Genomic DNA, 21,329 nt, shown 5'->3' with positions numbered 1-21,329 from the left:
CTTCGTTCACACATTATAACTACTTCGTCCACAATTTACTATTTCGTGTGCAAGTTATACCTATGTTGTGGCCACAGTTTAATCTTTTTTTGACCATGTCATGTCCGGGGCTCCGTATCAGTGAACTTGGAGATGTCAGAAATGTACAGAAATATTACAAAAGAAGAAACACATTTGTACCATTTTCACCCAACCCAAGGGTACAGACGTTGCTTTTAACATTTTTGTTTCCTCAGGATTTTGAAGTGTTTATATGGGAATTTGTGTCCATTCATTCTGAAGAGCATTTATGAGGTCAGGCACTGATGGTGGACGAGAAGACCTGGCTCACTATCTCCGTGCTAGTTCATCCCAAAGGTGCTTGATGGGGTTGAGGTCAGGGCTCTGTCAAGTTCTTCCACACCAAAGTCATCAAACCATGTATTTATAGTCCTTGCTTTGTGCACTGGGGCACAGTCATGTTGGAATAGAAAAGGGCCATCCCCCAAAGTGTTGCCACAAAGTTGGAAGCATAGCATTGTCCAAAATGTCTTGCTATGCTGAGGCGGTAAGATTGTCCTTCATTGGAGATAAGGGGCTTAGCCCAAAGGCTGAAAAACAGCCTCATTTTATTATCCAGTTTCCACCAAATTTGCTGCAGTCAAATACTTTTACTCTTTTAGGGTAAAATATTAAAAATGACGTGCCTGCCCTCCTTTGCACTTGAATATTTTGACGTGACTATCTTGTCATATGTTTGTTGTATGTATCTGGTAAAGGTTGTGAAAGCTAATAAATACTTGACTTAATATGCTGCCCCTGGTTGCTTGTTTAGGTATTTTACATCATGCAACATTAATGTTGCATGACAACATGTAAATAATGTTTGTTTATCAAGTTCTAGTGGACACAAGAAGGACTCTGTTAATCATCTAACAACACATTGACACTGTCCTATAGAATGGATCAAATTTTGTTTCTGTGAAACTATCAAATTTGTGTTATGGTGCAAAATAACAATACAATCACACAAGAATAGACAAAACTGGCCCAGGTAAGGAAATGTCAGCTTGTACATTTATTGTATTATTCACAAGTGAACACGTGTGACATATTTCATGTCCAACACCCGAGGCCACGTTCAGCAGGGCAAAATGTCAAGAAATGACCAGAAATAGAGGTATTTCATGTGGGCGCCACGTATTATGCCCCCAGGAGATACATCGTTTTTCACCATCACAGTTTAAAACCAATCAGCCTCCAATCCTTATTGACTGGAGTTAATCTATACTTATTTAGTGTTTTCTTCATGTCCATGAGAGACATGGTTGGAGTTGATGAACCTTCACAGGCAGAAAGAGAAGACACTTGAAATAGAAGAAGAGGGGAACGTAGACATGGAAGGAGTGGCAGGACAACCATGGAGTACATCTATATACACTTGCTCATCTCCTTTAGTGGAAATTACCCAAAGGAAAGGTTTGCATTTGACAGAATGAGAGCGAAAAAGAGACACCCATCCATTCTCTTGGAGTGACGGCTCAATCCGTGCGACTGTGTCCCCTTTGTGGAGGTAACTTTTCATCCAATCATACTGTGGTGCTCACCAAAGTCTAATTTCTGACTCTTTGCACGCACACGTGTATGTGTCTGAAAAAGTCTAATCATCTCCATCTCCATGGCGATGATCTCCCAGTCAGCCAAACACCTGTTGGGATAAGAGGAGGAGGAGGAGGAGGTTCAGTCACTTGCGGTTGTCAAAATGGCTGCCACATCCTCACCGGTGTGTTTTGAAAAGAAATCCGAGCTTCGCAGATTATTCAGCTCAATTTACCTTTTTGGGATCACCCACGGTGCAGCAGCCTGGGTGAGACTGGGGTAACCATGGTAATGTGTGCCAACGGTGATTACTTTGTGCATCTGTGTCAACTGGGAAAAAAAAAAATAAAACATAGAGAAATCAGACTGAAACACTCCTGAAAATTCAATTCAGATGCAACAGGGAAGAAGAGTTTAAAGAGTCCATTAATCCCAGAAGTACCTGTGAAAATACCCTGGAGACCACGGAGGAAACTCCAGGGAGTCCGATTTTTACAAACCCTAAGAAACAATCCTACAACTCAACACTTCATCAACAAAATGAACGTTGTCATATGAGAATTCAGCAAGCTTATCCAAAACAATGCAAATAAATACAAGCTATATATAGTTATATTATATAGTTAGTGAAGAGATTTGTGCTTGTTTTGCTCTGAAATCTTTTAAATAAATTGTTTGTATAGCTATAGAAGTGAGTGTGACGCCCATGACAGCAATGGAGGACATCCAGCACATTTTTTCCCGCTCGGTTTGTGACCGTTTGTCTCAACAACCAGCTGACCGTCATGGGTGGAGCCGGTCTTGCTCCACCCGGACCGGACTATACCATTTTTCTCCAGTACCCCAACGGAAGGGTTGCCAAAAATGGATTGCTTTAGGCCTGTTACTTTGGTACTATTGCTAATGGAAACACACAAAAATAAGCACCATAACAAATCATTCCACTTGGTGGAAACACGGCTTCAGGGTGCTGAGGGTTCACGTCATTGAAAGGTTAGTAAAGCAAGATAAAGAACTCTGTACCTGTTTACTGGTTCCATTGCTGTACTTTTCCACATGGTTCTTGGAAGGTCCAATTTCCCAGGTTTGATGAGTTGTTCTGACGGCATGTGCTTTGAAATCAGGATGTTCCAACACATTTTTTTGCATCTTTCTTTTCCCCAAAAACAACTTAAAATGTCTTACAATAAATCAAACGGTCATTTTCATCATCAACTCACAACGTGGAAACTTACGTAGCACATTTCTGCTGACATTCTGAGCTGTTGTTTTTCGACTTGAGCTGGTGTTCAAAGTGAATTTACCAACACAGAAGTAATTTTTCCTGATGAGTCCATAGCACCACGTGCTCAGTGTGTTGTCACTGCCACCAGGCTTTGTGAGCTTAAGATAGATGTTGCGTCTGACCTTTAAATACACAACACATCGTATTCATCTTGCAAAGGTTCACTTCTACTCTCGTTTTAAAAGTCAACGAAACGCTTGTCTGTATTGTGCGACAGGGTGTTTGCTCCAATGTTAAGAAAACACATTTTAGAAAAAAAAAAGTCTTGAGAAACGCAAAGTCAAGTCATGACGAATGAATATATAGAGTGTATATAGCTCAGTGGTATAGTCCACAGTCCTTGGTGTGGCCAGCTTGGGTAAAAGTCCTGGTCAGGGCAAGGTCAGCTAATACCCAGTGTGGGGCCCTAGATAAGGCCCTTGATGCTACTTGCCTTTCCGTGCCTGGATATATGGGTCACGCCGTAACACACGATTTTAACCATTAGACAAACAAAAATCGTTAATATCGTAGCTCCAGCTATATTTCAATTATTGTAATAACTCTGATCACTCAGTGAAAGAAAGACTTTCGCCATATTTGTCTTCAAACCACCTCCAAATACAATATCTGTATCTGACGATGCATTCAGGGCAAAGTGGGAGAATTAAGAGCTGAACACGTGATCAAATCACTCACAGTGGATGTTAATACCAACGTCTGAACAGGGTTGAAAAGTGACTGTAGTCATGGCTGCAAAAATACTATACTGATAAATCACGAAGCGTGAGTTGATCATAAAATAATGTGAATGTTAATATTAGCCTGTAGTCTGAATATTACAATGTTACAAATTAGTAACCTTTTCAAAGAGGGGCCATGATGAAAATCACTCAGTGAGTGAGTGCACAAAGACAGAGAAAAAGACGACTTAATAATACTGGAGTTCAGTTTACTCTGTTTCACAGATTATTAAAATCAATTCATTACCTAATGAGTCACAATATAATAGTATCTTCCAGTCTGTTCTCTAGCAACATATTATTATCTGTTATATAACCATCGGTTTTGGAACGACTCATTAGTGGGTTTGTTATTGTAAAGTTGTTTCCTAAAAAATGAATGTGTTTCTTTACCAAATGTCTTTTAAAGCCACAATCGCTAAGTTGAGGTTGAGACAAATGTCTGTTGGGACCAAAGCAGCTTAACCACTTCTTCCCTGACCCTCTTTTTGGAGTCCCTGCGCGAAAATGACATGAGTTTTCACTGTGTCAGAGTAAATGTACAATGAACACAGCATAACTGAAGGATGTTTTTCTCTCGCCTAAGAAAATATTGCATTTTAAAGCAAATATCACCTTTAAAATATGCAGTAGGAGCTTAAAAACACATGGAGGTCATGTAACAACATGTGGACATGAGCTGTGCAAAGTCTGATGCCGTTGAAGTGAAGCAGAGTGAAATTACAGAGGTTTTAGTAAAGAGATGTCTGGGCGTTCTCACTTTTGGCACAGTTTGGCACCATCTGTGCCAGTTGAGATTTCTTAGGTACCAAATTATTAAAAACCCATTTAATTTTGTTTATATGTCACTACAGATCTAAAAAGAACTTGTTTTGAAAAAAAAAAGTGTGAGTAGAGTGATAAAAATGGTACAGTTGGAATCTGTAGATTCTCCGTTGTCCAGTCGACACATGCAGAGAAATTTCATTTCCTCATCTTTAGGAGTTTGAAAGCACCCTGAGGGTTTTCATATAATTACATATTATATATATTATACTAACAACATTGTCTGCTAAATATGGCTCTTGTGCGTCATCATGTCTCTCGTTGGTCCACAGTTGTGGTTGCCTTGACGTCGTCATGTTTCTGCTATAACTTGTTGTACACCTTCTACAATTCTTGTTTTTAACTTATTTGCTTCATTTGGAGATTGGTAAAACATATTTGTGACCACTTTTTAAATGTAATTCTGTAATATTCCACAGTCTGAAAGCAGGGAGCAGAGAGAAGTGAAGTGCAAAAAAGCTGCTGCAATTTCACTTAAGCGACCGTTTGTGCATTTTTGTTTACCTGAGCGCATGAGCGGAAACGGAACAAGTGTGTGTGTCTGCAGTGAATTAGAAATTGAAAAACGGAGTGTGTGTGTGTGTGTCTGTGTGTGTGTGTGTGTCAGCCTCGATGTGTCAGGACCTACAGAGTGTGAAATGGAGCAGGGAGGACTTCAGCCGCGACACACACACACACACACACACACACACACTTCTCTGTCTCTATCTTTTGCTCTCCTGCTCATCCCTCCATCCCCTACGCTCTCTTCCCTCTGCCGTCACGTCTCCGTCCTTCTCTTGCTTTTCCCCCCACTTCCATTTCCACCCCCGTTCCTCCTTCTTTTCCTCCTCTCCTCCTCCTCCTTCTTCCCCATCTCTCACACTTCCTCGGCATCTCCGCGTCGCTCCCGCTCGATTCTGCCGTTTCATCTCAGAGGATAAAGCTCACCCTGCTGCGGAGTTTGTTTCCCCCCCCCCCCCCCTCCCTGCTCCGTCTTTATCTTCCGTCTGGATGCCGTGTATGTGCAGCGGCACGCCAAGAGAATGACAGAGAGACGTGGAGAGCAGGAGAAAAGAGAGAGCGACAGCGTCCCCATGTCAGGCCAATGATGGATTAGAATACTAAAATACTGGGGAGAGAGAGACAGTAGTCACACTTAGATGCTTAAACGTAACATGGTGTGTGCGTGTGTGGACTTCCGTGCATGTAAATGTAAATTCACTGTGATAGAACAATAAAAATATATTATTGCAAGACACACACACGTCTCTATTGTCCTCTGACCCTGAAGGCTTCTCCCTCTCTCTCTATCTGAGTTGATTTAACGCATGGCTTCTCCGCTTGTTTATTTCAGTACGTATTCATGTAAATCACCAGTGTCCACGGCCTCTCGTCTCTCTCTCCTTTGTCCCTCTTGGTGCCAACAATTACATTGAACAGTGTTGTCCAGGGGCATCGGCCTCACCCTCCCCTGCTGATCTCAATTAACCTCGACTGTTGGGCGTAGGTGCAGTGATTCGTAGGTCAGATGAAAGGGTTTACTGCCTTTTTCTGGCTTATTTTACTTCACACCGTGCGCTCACTTTTGGATCTAATTTCGAGGAGAATTCCCTTCGTGTTGCAGAGCTCTGCTGTGATTACAGACTGCAGATTTGCGATGTGTACAGCGGTGACTGGCGGCTGGGCTGGGACCTCGTCGCTCTCCACAAGTTGGATAAACATCGAGTTCAGCAGAGCAGGGAGTGGAGCGAGATCATAAGTTAGTATCTAATGAAGCTTTTGCTGCACTCTTTCCTCCTCTCATTCATCCTCTTTCAACCACACACGCTGACCAAAGTATTCATTGGACCATAGGTGTGAATGGTTATTTGTCTGGTGACCGTCCAGGGTTTAACCCACATGTTACTCTTCGTTAGTGGGGATTGGCTGTCAACTAAATGCCAACACTATTTAAAGCTTACTGCATTATTGACCGTTTCTATATCATGGTAAAAAACAGTCAAATCTGAAAATTGCCTTCAAAGAACTACTGAATTTTTCTGTAGATTGTTGTTAGAATTTTACGTACAATTAGTAATTGAACTACAGGGTCTCTGCAGGTTTCAACCTATCAAATTTAAGACTTTTTTAAGACTTTTTTATGTAACGACTGGGGATACAGACAGGATAGGACCCAAATGCACGACAACAAAGGTAGGAGAGTTCACAGTTCTTTAATGCAGTCCAGAAACAGGTTCGGTACACAGTTAGGTCAAGCAGTCCAGGCAACAGTACAAATCCGATAGGCAGAAGGTAATATCCAAAATCAAGGCAGGCAACGATCATACACGAGGAGGGACACAGGAAAAACGCTGGAATGAAATCTACACACAGAGGCTCGAAGACAGACTGGCACAGAAGGGAGGAACAGGCTGGGTTATATACTGACAGGGGAGGGAACTTTATTACACACAGGTGGAAACAATCAGGGGCGTGTTCAGACAATCGCACATGGTGCACAGGGGGAACCAGGCAGGCATGCAGGGAGCAGGGACCAGGAAGTGAAATGCTGGAACGAGAGGGAAAGGGATTGGATTACAAAAATAGAACAGGAAACACGGACACAGAAACAAAATGTGACAAGACAAAAAAACAGAACATAACTTAAGACCTGACGAACGTGACATTTTAAGACCATAATGAATACAATTTTAGACCCATTTCAAATCCATACTGGCAAAAAAGTACAAAAGACATGAAGGAAAATTGCAGCCGCAAATGGTTGAATTTGCAATTCGGCTTAGCTGTGGGCTTTCATTAAGTTTTCTACGCTAAGCTGAAACACACCGCGGCACGCGCACACAGCACACTAGCTAGTGGTGCTGGATACATTCTAACCGGGGCAGCACAGGTGACCTACTTTAGTTCCGTGTTGTAGTTATTGTTATCGCATCCTCAAAAATAGAAACATTTCAAAGCGAGACTGAAGTTTATGCATGTTTTGAATAAAAGTAACGTTAATAGATTTTTAAGACCTTTCAAAATTGTATTTAAGACCTTTTAGGAGAATGTAAGACATGTTAAGGCCTTAAATTCAAATGATTGGATTTAAGACTTTTTAAGACCCCGCGGATACCCTGAACTAAGTGAACAGAGGAATCTCTGCAGCCATACACTGAACAGACAAGCTGATTTCAAACTTCAACGTTCATATTGATGAATCCATATCTTGGTGTGGAAATGAGCGTATGTCCACCTTTTTGGTGTCTGCACATTTGATAAATGAGGGCCATTAAAACTGTGGTCAATGATTACCGTCCCTTTAACTGTAAACCACACAGTGGTATCAGGTATGCTGTTTTCCATTACTTCATATTACCTGCTCAGCGTGGGTCAGGTCCTCATAGCGTGGCTGCACTAAACTGCCGTGATGCTGCTTTACTCGCTGCTCGGTCTGAGGCTTTTTGTCAAACGCGAGCCAAGAGAAGAGAGCCAGAGAAAGCTGCAGGCGCTGAGGATTCTTCTAAGTGACAACACTGTGCCGGCAGACTGTTGACGTCACGTTTTAGGATCGGCTCACTTCGCGTGGAACCTCGCCAAAGCAGGTGCCAGATACCATCACAAATGGAAAACCAAAAAAATGAGTTGAGTCGAGCCAAATAGTGTTAGAACTGTGTAATGGGAAAGTCCCATCAGCGTGGAGAATAAAACAAACTTTTTAACATATTAAAAAAAAACTGGATATCTCCCTGCTTCCGGCACAATGTCACACATTGGTATGAAGATTTACGGAGCTGGGAATTCAACCCTCGACCTTCAATCTGAACAATGACTCACTCACTCAAGAGGTGAAAAGAACGTAATGTGTTGTTTTCAGTCACCATTTCCATATTTGCTGCTCTAGTGTGTGTATTTGTGGGTATAAATAAAATCGGTTAATGGAAATGAGGGAATATGAGAGTCTGCACATTAGTATGAACCTTTTCATAGGATGAACTGACAATAAGATGAACATCGGCTCACACTGTTATTTATTTATTTATCTATTTTACCTTGATCTGATTTAATGGTGTTGTTTCTTTGACCTTTGCGAATGTGTCTGATGATATGTGCAGCTTAATGAAAACACTTCATGGGGATATTTACAGTCATTACAACGAATGCGTCCTTCAGTGTAATCAGTTATATCACAGAGCTTGATTGCTGTTTATGACACATAGTTATTACTTTGGGTAAAAACCCCGCCTCACACGACATTAGTATTCAACCTCGTCTCCTAAAACTTTCATTCACACACAACTCAACTGCGTTCTCAAATTGCTTTCTTGGTGAGGAACATAATTCCTCAACCAAGGTGATGCTTTGGTTCAGAATGTGGCTGAAATGAGGAAATGGAGGTGATTAAAACAATTGTCTGGTTGTGAACGCAAAAATAAAAAAAAGGCATTCTGGTCTCAAACTGTTCTTCAGCTGTTTCACACCAATTTAGCCACATCAGTATTTGTGATTTCAAAGGCACCTTGAGGACAACCCCCTTTTGCATGTTGTCTTTCAAACAGTAGAACAAGGAAGTACACTGCCGTTCCAATTGCAACGATTGTACTTGTGTACTTCAGTTGTACTTTCCCAAGTATGCAAGTACATCCTTGGATACCTGGGTATTGAGAAATGGCCATAGTCTGTTTTATCTGCTATTCATGCAACAGTTTAGACGAGACGAGCTGACATCACACAACCAAGGACTGTTCCCGTCTAACGACGTACTAGGGTCTCGGGGGGTGCTGTGCCTATCTCAGGTGATAGGCGGGGTACACCCGGGGGATTAGATGAATTGGTCACTCTAAATTGACCGTAGGTGTGAGAGGGTTTTTTTGTCTCTATACGTGGCCCTGCGATGGACCTCAAGCGACTCTGTCTGTGGCGGGTGCAGGGAAAAGGCTTTTTTCTGCATTACTCTTCCATACAGCATCTCCTTGTGTAGAGTGCGCTGAATAGTTGAACGATGCGCAGTGACACCATCTGCAGCAAGATGATGTTGTAGGTCACGTATAGAGAAAAAACAACCCTCTCACACCTACGGTCAATTTACCTACATCTGCATGTTTTTGGACTGTGGGAGGAAGCCGGAGAACCCGGAGAATACCCATGCACACACGGGGAGAACATGCAAACTCCTTGCAGAAAGGCCCTTGTTCCAACTGGGGCTCGAACCCAGGGAACCTGGGTCTTCTTGATGCAAAGGCAAAGAGCGCTAACCACTACTCTTTGCCTGCTGTTTTCATCATGTGTGAAGATGGTGGATCGAGGCTAACGGGAGAGTATTCACCAGATCTGTCTCTTCACAGATCCAGTCTGGATCTGTTTGTTTGTAGCCTTGTCTCACGTTCCAGCGATTTATTCCCACGATCCTTGTCATAGTTTTTGTCTTCCCGTGTTTCGACCATTGCCTGCCTGTTTTGTCCGACCTTGTCTTCTGCCTAGCAATTCTGATACCTCTGCCTGTTTGGACTGAACTCCCATGTTTTTTGACCTGGACTGAATAAACGTTTTTGTACCGGCCTGAACCTTGGGTCTCCGCGCTTGGGTCCTATCCCGGGTTGTCAAGACTTCGTTCTGACACTGCCATGAAACGTGCTCACAGTGAGTAGAAGAAGACGGAGCAATGGGAACCCACAAGCTACAGATCCATGGTTAACTCTGTAAATAATGGACTCAGTCTTGTTAATCCAGAAGTCGAAGATGTCGGAATACTGCAAGTCTGAAATAATGTCCTCTCCAGCTGTTTCTAAACTCATTGAGTTATTATTATAAGGATCAGATTTAGTCTGTTTAAGTTTATCGGTCAACCTCTGTGGATCCAGATGAATCCAGCATCGTCCTGTTAATTTTCTGCTGTATCTTCATCCCAGACCTGCTGCCACGTCTGCTGTTAAAACCTGGGAGCTGCTGAGATGATTGAAGTTGCTGCAGCCTCCCTGAGTTAATGTGACACATTTAAATAAAAATACAGTCAAAGCAAATAAAGTGGATTTTCCTTCACCAGCTGATTCAGTTTGACCGACTTCTTGTTCCGTTAATATTGTAAACAAGTCATTTAATCAATCAATGTGGACTAATGTAATGAGCTGTTCTCAGGACTCTCTCAGTGTTACCTATTGTAAAGCTGCAGAGTGACCAGAGAGAGCTGCATTCTCTGATCGACACCTTCTTTGTCTGAGGGGTGTGTTCACACAGAAACACCTAATGGTTCTGTGTGTGTGTGTGTGTGTGTGTGTGTGTGTGTGTGTCTCGAGGAAAGAGAAAGTGAACTTGAAGTAAACTGCAAACCTGTCACCTCTCTCTCTCTCTCTCTCTCTCTCTCTCTCTTTCTCCGTCCTCTTCCACTCTTTTCTTTTGTACCTTATATCCCACACGTCTCCTTTCTCTTGTCTCTTTTTGTGTCCGTCTGCTTCTTCCATCTAACGTTTCAATGCCTTCTCCTTTCTTTCCACCCTTTGCTCTTCTCTTTGTCATCCTGTCTTTCCATGCACCATATCCTTTCTTTCTTTATTTCTTTATTTAATAATTAATGTGTGTATTTATTCTACCTTTGGTTCCCACAGTTGCTGGATCTTGTGCATTATTGGCCGCTTCTTATTCACAAATTTCTCTATATTTAACTTTCTTCCCCTTCCTTCTATGCTTTCTTCTATTTCCTGCATCCTGCCCAATTCTCCTCTCTCAAATCCTTCATTTCCTTTTCTTCTTTCATTCCTCTCCGCACTTATTTCCCCCCTATTATTTTTCCACTTTTTCTTGTCCCCCCCCCCCCCCCCCTCCACTCTCTCCTCTTCCACCCCTGCTCTTTCTCCGTGCCCTGCACCTGCAGATGGAAGTTAATTGTACACATTCCCCCAGAAATGGGAAAGAAAAAAAATTAGTGTCAGCAAAAGATTTATAAGACACAGAAAATCAAGAGGCGGCGATTCTCTGTGCTGTTTGTGCTCCAGGGTCCCTTCTGTTCGCACTGTGCTGCACTATTTCTATCACTGCCTGAAACACACACACACACACACACACACACACACACACACACACACACACACACACCTCCCCCGAAGGAGACTGTCAGATGATAAAGAGATGTTGTGAGGGACTGATTATGAGCCCCCATCTACAAACAAGTAAAACATCAAACACACAAAGACCACACAGGGACGTGGCCTTATTATTTCTTTCCTTAATTCCTCTCCCATAAATCTTCCCTTCTCTTCGTTTTGTCTTTGTCGGTGTCAGACGTATCATGTGTTGTAGTTTTTTTTTTAATGCCTACTGGGGAGCTATATTTGATTTGTTCTGCCATTTTAGAGCTCATATAGTTTCTGGTGTGTGTTGTTTTTATTATGACGGCTTTATTCATATCGCTGCCTGTGGCGGCTCTGGCCCGAGTCACTGGGGAGGGAGAGAGGGACGGGGATAGAGCAATAAAGCAAGAAAGAGCTGCATCGGCTGAATGCGCGGCATGGCAGTATGTGTGCAAATGTACTGTATGTGTATGTGTGTGTGTGTGTGCGTGTGTGTGTGCTGATGCGTGGGAACGATGAAATGCATGACTTGAATTATAACAAAAAGCTTTACCCAATTTGCTTTTGCAATCTCTCTGGCACCATGCACACACACACACACACACACACACATACACAGCACTTGGTGTTCATTAACCAATAAGAGACAAGTGTATAATTTGTCAGTCACTGTGGCTGCAGAACGGGGACGGCGACAGCGAGAAGTAGTGAATCACTCCATTCATTCATTCACCTCCGCGACAGAGTCTGACTGATGCGTCGTAAATCAGCCTCCCCTCCTGTTCGGCTGTTGTTACCGTAACCCGCGTACAGGTAAGTCAACACCGGCGGGGACACATCATCATCCATCAATGGGTTTAAATCAATAACGACATAAATAAATAAATAAATAAATAAATAAATATATAAAAACACGGTCTGGCTGCAGCCGTGAGGTATTCACAGCCACAGGAGACGTGACTACAACAGCTGGTTATTAAACAGCGGAATTTGAGGGATATTTGTGATTTTTGCCTAAAACGTAGTATTTGGAGCATGTGCCAATGACCCAGGACTGTCAAGAAGAGTCTAGAAAAAAACCAAAATGGTTTAAATATGGCAATATGAGGAATATGAGCGTAAAACCATGACAGGATATTTAATAATTAAGATATTCATGATGATATTCGGCAGAACAGTGCTTGTTTTGATATGGAATGATGCATACGTCAAAATAAAACATATGTATGATGCAAACTAATTATATTAATATCAAAACCAGAAAAAAAAACTGTAAATAAAATATCTGTATGTAATTTAATGTTAATAATGTGATAATTAATACTTTTACAAAGAATATATTTAGTATTATTCTGTCTAAATTCCTACATGGACCACGTTCTCATGATAACATGATATCAAGTGATAATGTAATGTACTGGGGGCTCACGGCTGTACTATGAACAAAAGTAGGTGAACTAGAATGACCTCCATCTTGAAGGTCATTGCAAAAAGTCCACCTTCCCTTCTGATCTCTCGTCAAAGCTCCGCCCTCCAAACACATGACCACGAGCTGAAATCACTGCCAACGTGGCTGCCAACAGGGACAGTAAAAGCTGATTTTTGCCACTTTTGCCACAAAAACATCAAAAGTCCGCAGAAAAAAACCCCAGTGATTTTACATCATGAATCACAGGGAGTTTTTTGAAGTTCGCGTCCGTCTGGTACGTCTGCAGGTCTAAATACACTTCAGGAGTTTCAGTCACGCTTTGGCGAGACCGTTTATCTCCAGTGAAGGACAGTTTTAACGCTTCAGCATACCAAGACGTTTTGGACAACGCTATGCTTCCAACTTTGTGGCAACAGTTGGAGGAAGATCGTTTTCTACTCCAACATGACTGTGCCCCAGTGCACAAAGCAAGGACGATAAAGACATGGTTTGACTTTGAGTTTGGTGTGGAAGAACTTCACAGAGCCCAATTCCCATAGAAACAAGTCCAAGAAGAAGCTGTTATAGCTGTAAAAGGGGCGTCCAGATACTTTTGTCCGTCAGTACCTCATACACCTGGAATAGCAACATAATATGGGTAAGGGAGGCTGGGTAATGTCAGGCACTGTATGCCAGTGAACAGTTTCAGTGGTCATCATCACTACAGTATTAGAAGGGCTACAGACACTGGAATGTATTTTTTTAGTTGTTTATTTCCAACTTTATAATTGATGGTTATCAGGACATGAAGAAAATGTTCAAAATATAAGACAATAAACGTGTTTCAGAAAAAAGAAAACTGCAGACTCAAGCTTTAAACTGTATACTACATTAAATGTTGATCAATAAAACACCTATAATCAAACTGTCTTTATACATTACAAATGTTTCCCTCTGCACGATCCCACAGGTCCTTTGTGCGAGAGAGGTTATCACATTTTTACCTGTTTTATTGTCAGAAACTGCATCACGTTAATGTGAGATATATTTATTCCAGTTTCCCGATACAACAGTTGTGCAAACACTGAATCATTTCTATAAATGATGAGACCCTCAAATGATCACCTGTCATCTTTGTTGTCACTGTGTGCGCCGACACACGCGAGCGAGTATTTACTTGGTAACAACTGAACGAGCCACACAAACAAAAAATCATATTTCCGGTCCTGTGATAGCGACAGCTACATAATGCTCAATGGTGGGTGGCAGCATGCAAAGAGGCCCCGCTGCATCTCGGTTCCCTGTGATGCCAGGACATGAACACACCACTGCAGCTACAGTCAGACCATGTTGTTAAAAGTGCCATTTCCAAAGGAGGGAAGGAAGCAAGGAGTGAACTGAAGCATTGAGGGGGCATTGAGGGGGGAGGGTGCTACTGACAAAAGGCAAAGTCCATTTTCTTACACTTTTACAGCAATCAGTTCAGGACTGTTTCAGGGTCCATTAAATGTGAGTGTATGCATGTGTGTGTGTGTGTGTGTTTTCTTGGTTCTCCACGCTCTAGCCCCAGCTTGCAGAGGCACAGAGGAGAAGCAGGAGCAGCAGCGTGGCTTTAGCAGGGCCGGTGTTGAGCGACGCGGCCTCTCCGGAGGAGCCCAAGTTGGAGACGGTGGCCCTCTCGGAGTAGAGCGGGATGACATCGAACTGGCCTCCTTCATCGCTCTCCTCCTCGATCTGTGTCATGTCCTCTTCTTCCTCGCTCTCCACCACCTGAGAGGGAGAAGAACAAGTGAGTGAAATCTGACATTTTCCACAGCTGACACTTATGTCCACACGAATATAGATAAATATATTAAAGGTGATTTTTCTCAAATGTGTGGGTGTTTGTCTGACAATTCATTCATTTTCTACCACTTTATCCTGCAAGTGAGTCGCTGGTTGATTGAGAACAGCTGACACAGGGCAAAAGGTCACACCCTGGTCCATCGCTGGCTCGACATAAAGACGCAAAGAACCGTTCACTCTCACACTCGCACCTATGCAGGCAATTTAGCGTGCAATTTAATCTCTGCATGGTTTTGGGACAATTTGAGATTAAATTTGTTCCGACAGTATCTACTCCAAGTGTAGGATCTAGCCTAAGACGTATCATGGGTAGACAAAACTGAGAACAGCATATCCATCCACCATGTCTGGCAGGTTCCATCTCCTCCTTGGGAAAATGTAATGGTAAAATTCAATTTCTCTGCCTCAGAGCTACATTTGCCCAACACTGATACCCACCCAGTAGAGAATACCAGGTCCTTTGTGTAGAGTGTATTGTATATTGTGTATTGTGTCTAGCCTGCACCTTCCTGCAGCACCAGCAGGGAGCCAGCTCCCCGATGCCTACAGTAGACAAAGAGGTGTGAAAGCACTTTGTCTATTGGAGGAATGCGAAGGGAGAGCTGCTCAGATATAAATGTGGAGTGTTCACTTTGGGTCTGGGTCTTTCTCCAGCAAGGATCACTCCTGTGAAGATTGACCTTTTTCCTTGCAACGAAAATAAAACCTTGTCGGTTTAATTTCCACAACACAAACTAGCACGTTTAGCCAAGCAGAAGGACGAGGGCAGCGGCAGTCAGCAGTGCGGAGGACGAAGAGTTGGGGCCTCCCAGACCCGACAGGTGGACACCATTTAACAACATAAGTCCTCAGACTCTGCTCTGACTATCAAGGGTTCTCCTCTTGGTTTTCTCCGCTCCTCACTGGGGAATGTGGATGAGAATAACGAGGCTGTAGCCACTCCAGCACGCCCGCATGCAGGCCACCTGCCTACAGGTCTGACTGAGCACTGTGATCACATGACTTCTGTGTACAATTTATAGTGTGAAAGAGTGGAGTTTTCTCACACCTGTAGTCAAACCTCCAAAAAATGTATTATGCTGCTTGATGGCGTTGCGTCCTCAGGTGCGGCATAGAACATGCGTTTGATATCATTTACCTGTCTAAATGATGTGCCGAACAGTGGCTGCTGCTTCCATGCATTTCAGTGCACGCAACGCAGTCTCTTTTCTCAAGTCTCAGTCAATTCCATTTGAATTTAGCTAACTCCGACAACTTTCTTGACGACTCATATCCCTGGTGCCCTCTATCCGCCTGTGGAGGGTGAGATGGTGGTAACAGGGCAGCAGGCTCCGGCGATCCTGCACTGGACTTGGGTGCTGCGATGTAGGAGAATAACGCTCCACACAAACTCTAGCCATTGCATTTTAGTCTGACGCTGACTGGCCATTTGGCTAATGCTATTCACGATCAGGGCTGTCACGGTTAAAGGAATTTCCACTGCCATTAATGAAAGAGGCTTACAGCACAGTGTACAGGAACCGTAACAGAGGAAATACAATTGTATATATCAAGTGTACTGAGTTATCTTAATAAATCTTATGCAAAAAGTGCACAAAAGATGTAAAACTACACACTGAGATGATAGAAGGAAACAATGAATATTTAGAATATTAAAAACAATGGCTTCAAATGAAATACTGGAGAACTGTAAAATACGTCGCTCCTCGAATGTGTGATGTAGTGTGATAAACGCTTCGATCAACAGACGTCTTTATTTAAAACTTTATAGCTGTTGACGAATATGATTCAGTGCAGCGTTTTAAGGACGCCCAGCTGTTCAGCTTCAATTTAGGCTGCAACATCTGGAGGAGCCCAAGGCCCGCGCTGGGCTGTTGTGTACAAATTGTTCTTTTACGGATAATAATAATAATAATAATAATACGCCGCGCCGTCATTTCATTGAAATATTGCCTCCGATACCTACTTGTTTTGTGCGCTTTATATTTCTGACTGGGATGAGTTTTAATCCTTCATGGTGGAGTGTGACAGCTGCACACGCTGTAAACAAGGCAGTTAGCCCGGTTTCCTTCAGGGCGCAGAGATGCATCGTGGTTAAGTTCTCCTCACTTTTGCACGGATGTGAAAATAATTGAGTTTATTATTCTTAAGACACATTCTGCTAAGTACCCGTACATAACTGCTGAAGAGTATGTTTTAAATATGAAGAGCCCTTTCTTCAGCTCCAGCTCATCTCCAGTTTGCACAGTTATTCTTAGTATCTATGCTTTTTTAAGTCATGTGACTTTTTCTCTGATCTGCTTATTTTATAACATTGTGGCGAGAGACTGAAAAATCCTAATCCGAACAATGTTAATATTTTATAGAAAATAACGAGACTGTAAACACCTGCCAAAGAAAATGTATTAATATACTTGTCCTTTACAGTATATTTATTAAAAGGACACCCTCCTGCCACCTCGGCCAGTCAACCGTAATGTAATAAATAATCCCAGTGATAATTATTTGTAATTATGATGACGGATGATAATAAACCAGGGCACATGAGAACACAACGAGGTCTTGTTCTTTTGATGAACAATAACAATAATCCATGATAATGATGATGACTGCAGGTTAAAAGTGATGTAATGACCATGATTTAGGATTGAGAAGACATAGTTATCAGACTAGTTATCTCAATAAATCTTATGTAAAAAAAATAAAATAAAAAAATTTGGTTGCTTGAACGCATCATTCATGACCAGAGGTGAGGGTAGAAGATCGACCAGAAGATCAAGAGATTTGCTTCTTCCTCATGCTCCATTGCACGTCATTCTTTTCTCCATTGCATCGTAAGATTCCATTTCAATGTGTGAAATACACACTAGAAACATGGCGACCCGAGATGGTGGCCTTCACAATGCCAGGCCCTTGCCTAAAGTACATATAAAAAGCTTATTTGAAAACTTCGTCTTGAGATCTGTCTTCAGAGGCTGAGGAGTAAAACTTTTTGGAGACAATAATTCAGGTTTTTACGAGCTTTATGGCAAACAATGATTAGATTTTCAAATGCATTTGGAGCTTCAGAGCTTTAAATTCTCAGAAAAACGTCTCAGTGACGAGACAGATGAAGCGATGTGGTATAAGTGAGGAAAAGACGAAGAGGAAGGAATCGAGGAAAGGATGAGGGGAACAGTCCAAGGAGGAAAAAGTGGGAATTTGAGGGGAAGGGAAGACATATGGGCATGAATAAATTCATACTAATGAAGCCTGACTGATGCACTGCTTCCAACCAGCACCTTGTCTAATCCATTCAGTGGGAGAGAGACACAGATGGACACACAGGGAGAGAGTGTGAGAGAGTTGGAATCTCCTCTTGTCTGCGGGCCCAGATTATCTCTGGCAGTGAGGCATGCTGGGAGCCGGGGGAGCCTCAGCCATACGAGTGTGGCCAGGGTTACAGTAGCCAGGACCACAATATGAATGGGAGCATATTTAATGGTCAGTGCTGGACGGCGGGGGGGGGGGGCGGGGGGGGGGGCATGCACTCAGCATATGTGGTGATTCTCGCATCTCTGTGGGTCTGTTAATGTCTGCACATTAGTGAGCTGGCACTCTCACGTGATCCAACACGAGTCACAAAACCAGACTTGGTTGCTGGACACAAATTAAACCACACAGCCAGAACACTTTGAGCCTCTCACCTTGCTGATGGTGGAAGTCTGACCCAGATCCAAATTAGGATTGGGAATAACAAGCAAAAATGAGATTGGACAGTCACTAGCAGCATGTGCTTACTTCGGCTAACTCCAGACATCATCAGGGGCCATGCTCCCCACACACAAAACAATAACAAAACAAAATCCAGTGTATGAGCACTAGTGTGAAGGGGAGCAGCCATAGAGATGCATTCATTGACCCTGGTAAATTCCATCACTTCTCCAGCGTCCATGTTATATGTGCTTCTTTAACCCATAATCATCCAAAACGTTGTAAGAACAAGTTATATTCAAATATATCTGATAATAAAATTGGAACAACAGGTCATATAAAGCTGGTTAAAGGCGCCATATGTAAGAATGTGGCCAAAAACGGTTACTACATTCAAATTCAAAATACCGAGAAACCTTTTAGGTTTCGTTTTTTGACGTAACTGGCAACCTGTGTTTGCTCGGCAGTTGAGACTTTACTGACTGCAATGATTGGTAGACGGCAGTAGGTGGCGCCACATGCCAAAAACATAAACATGATTTGCAGTCTGCAAAATATTTTTTTTAATGCAAATATTTAGTCTGTACTGTTGTTGTTGGTGAGTTCAGTTTGTTATATTTTATGTTATATTACATTATTCCTGAGTCTCTGTGACATATTAGGAGGATTTTATGATTTATTACATAATGCACCTTTAAATTTGTTCTTGCACATTTTTAATTGCAGCCTTGACTATTGGGACAAAGCTGGTGTGTTGAGTTTAGAGGAGTGGCTCGAAGATGCATTCATGTGTTTTGAATCTTTACAAAAACGACAACAAATAGTTTCCTTTGTAACAGTTTTTGTTTTCTGTAAGTAATGTAAAAGTAATGTCTGGTGTTTGACTGAAGTTCTTATTAAGTTTCTTATTATTCAACAAATAATCGTGTTTGTGAAGGTTTTCAGTCCTCGTGGTGTGATTGATAGAATTTAGCTGAAGGCTAAATTTGCTTTATTCAAGTCCAGTTGCCTACAGCTACATCCTGAAGAGAAAAGGGCAATAAATAAAATAGAAATAATAGAATAATCAAATATTCATGCCCATCCCTGGTATGAATAGATATGAAACACTCAGTATACATTGACTCTGCATGCCTCATGGCCTTAACACTAAAGATTTATTTATAGTAGCAATTTGGCTTTTTGATTTTTTTTGGAACTTTTGTTCAAAGTTTGGTTTGAACAGGTTCATCTCAAAATAATCAGGAAGCATATTATTTAAGATGTGACATGAGAAAATATTCATATAAGCAAATGTGCTCAGTCAGGGCCGTTTCCAAATAAACCGGACCTTCCTTAAATCTTCAAACCGTCTGATCATCCTAAAGTCTGTCCTGAAGCTGTGGAGTTTAAGCTCCTGAACCAAGCGAGCATCTTTCTGCTTTAGCGTTTGATGTTCCCAAGATCTTCTTTTACTTTGCGTTAAAGGTGACATACGTGAGAAATGTGTTCTTTGAAGACATAAACGGACCGTGATGCGCGATCAAAGATTCACGAAACACGTTCAGTTGATAATAATGGCTTTTCATTTGCAGGCTGCAAACTGGGATAATGCCTCGGTTTTTGGTGTTTTTCTCTGTTGCATCATCCACCAACCACACAATAATGCAGTTACAACAACACACTGGAGAGGAGAGGAGCAGAAAGCAGCTTTCTGCTAAGCATAAAGAGCAATAATCGAATCTGATGGTGGTTTTTCTTGATACAGTTCTGGCACTACTTGCTTGGTTTTAAAAATGGCAGGTTTGATTCTTATGTCAGATTCATGGATGTATAATATGAACTGGATAGTTCCTTGAAGAAAATTTTTACATGGTGGCCACTGTGGGTACTGCAACAGAAAACCCCATGGAGACCAAAAGCAATTTTCCCATTGACCTCAATAGTAAAAGAGACGCCTGTAAAAGTGTCACCTCGAGACATGGACACGGGCTTTTATAGATCTTTATATGGTAGTGACACTACTGTGCATGCTCTATGGGCTAAATAAACGCGGAAAAACTTTTTTGGCATATGTGCTGGGTGAGCAGCTTCATAGGAATGAACGGAAGCGAAGGGGCGGAGCTCTATCCAGTTCAAATAATACATCCATGGTGATCAGTGGCCGTCACATTTTAGTATTGGCTCAGCTCGCTTGGGATATCGCCAGAGCAGGTACCAAATAAAAGTACAGGTACCAGGTACTATCACTGATGGAAAAGCAAAAAAAGGGTCGAGTCAAGTTGTGCTTGAACTGTATAATGGAAAAAATATATAAATAAAAAATATAGAAGCTGAAAATGGAACGAGAGAGTGTTAGCTATGCTCAGCTAACACTCTCTCTCCCTGTCTCTCATACACATTGTCAGTGGATATTAGACATTTATAATGTTTTTCGGGTCTGTTATTGTTGCCTTCTCATCAGCTAATTCTTTGTTTCTGCGCTTCATTTTCACTCTCAATCTCTGCCTCTAGCTGTCACGTTAAATCAACCGAACAGGTTCAAGGATCATTAACCGGGAATGCGCGGCACCTAATTTCCTTGTTTTCAGACAGTTTGGCAACCGCAACCACACCCCTCGCAACTGAAGACATTGCAATTGTTTCAGAACTAAAGATCGACGAAGGTAGCTCAGTGTTAGAGGTTGTGTTTTTTTGTTTTAGTAAAATGATTGAATACTTGCTCCACCAGGAACTCCACCACTTCCTTCCTGTGACGTGGTTTTTCTTTGTGGTCCTAACAGGTGATTTGCTTAATCAAGTCTTGCTTAATGTGAAAAAGAGATTAAATCTTCACTGTGCTATTTTTTTTTAACAATAATTGATTTAATAAAAGTCAAATTGGTTTGATTTTTTTTATGACCGCAAACTTCAGTTTCTAATTTGTTGAACACATAGTGAGAGAATCTTCCATAGAGAAGCTAATTAAT

The 21,329-nt window shown here is 42.0% G+C and overlaps 1 protein-coding gene across 1 annotated transcript in view; it reads right to left on the bottom strand.

The window, feature by feature from the left end:
• Positions 1–14,358: 14,358 nt before the first annotated feature.
• The window catches only part of gfra3 (GDNF family receptor alpha 3), a 55,190-nt gene continuing 48,219 nt past the window's right edge, over positions 14,359–21,329 (bottom strand). Inside the window, exon 8 of the mRNA XM_083906028.1 lies at positions 14,359–14,613. Coding sequence (XP_083762154.1) covers positions 14,404–14,613 — 210 coding nt within the window. The 3' untranslated portion in view covers positions 14,359–14,403. The remainder of the gene's footprint in view (positions 14,614–21,329) is intronic.

Source organism: Microchirus variegatus (genome assembly GCF_963457635.1).
Source record: "Microchirus variegatus genome assembly, chromosome: 19".
In the NCBI taxonomy this organism is placed as follows: Eukaryota; Metazoa; Chordata; class Actinopteri; order Pleuronectiformes; family Soleidae; genus Microchirus; species Microchirus variegatus.
Note: the sequence above shows the minus strand (reverse complement) of the source record. Positions and strands in the feature narration are given on the sequence as shown.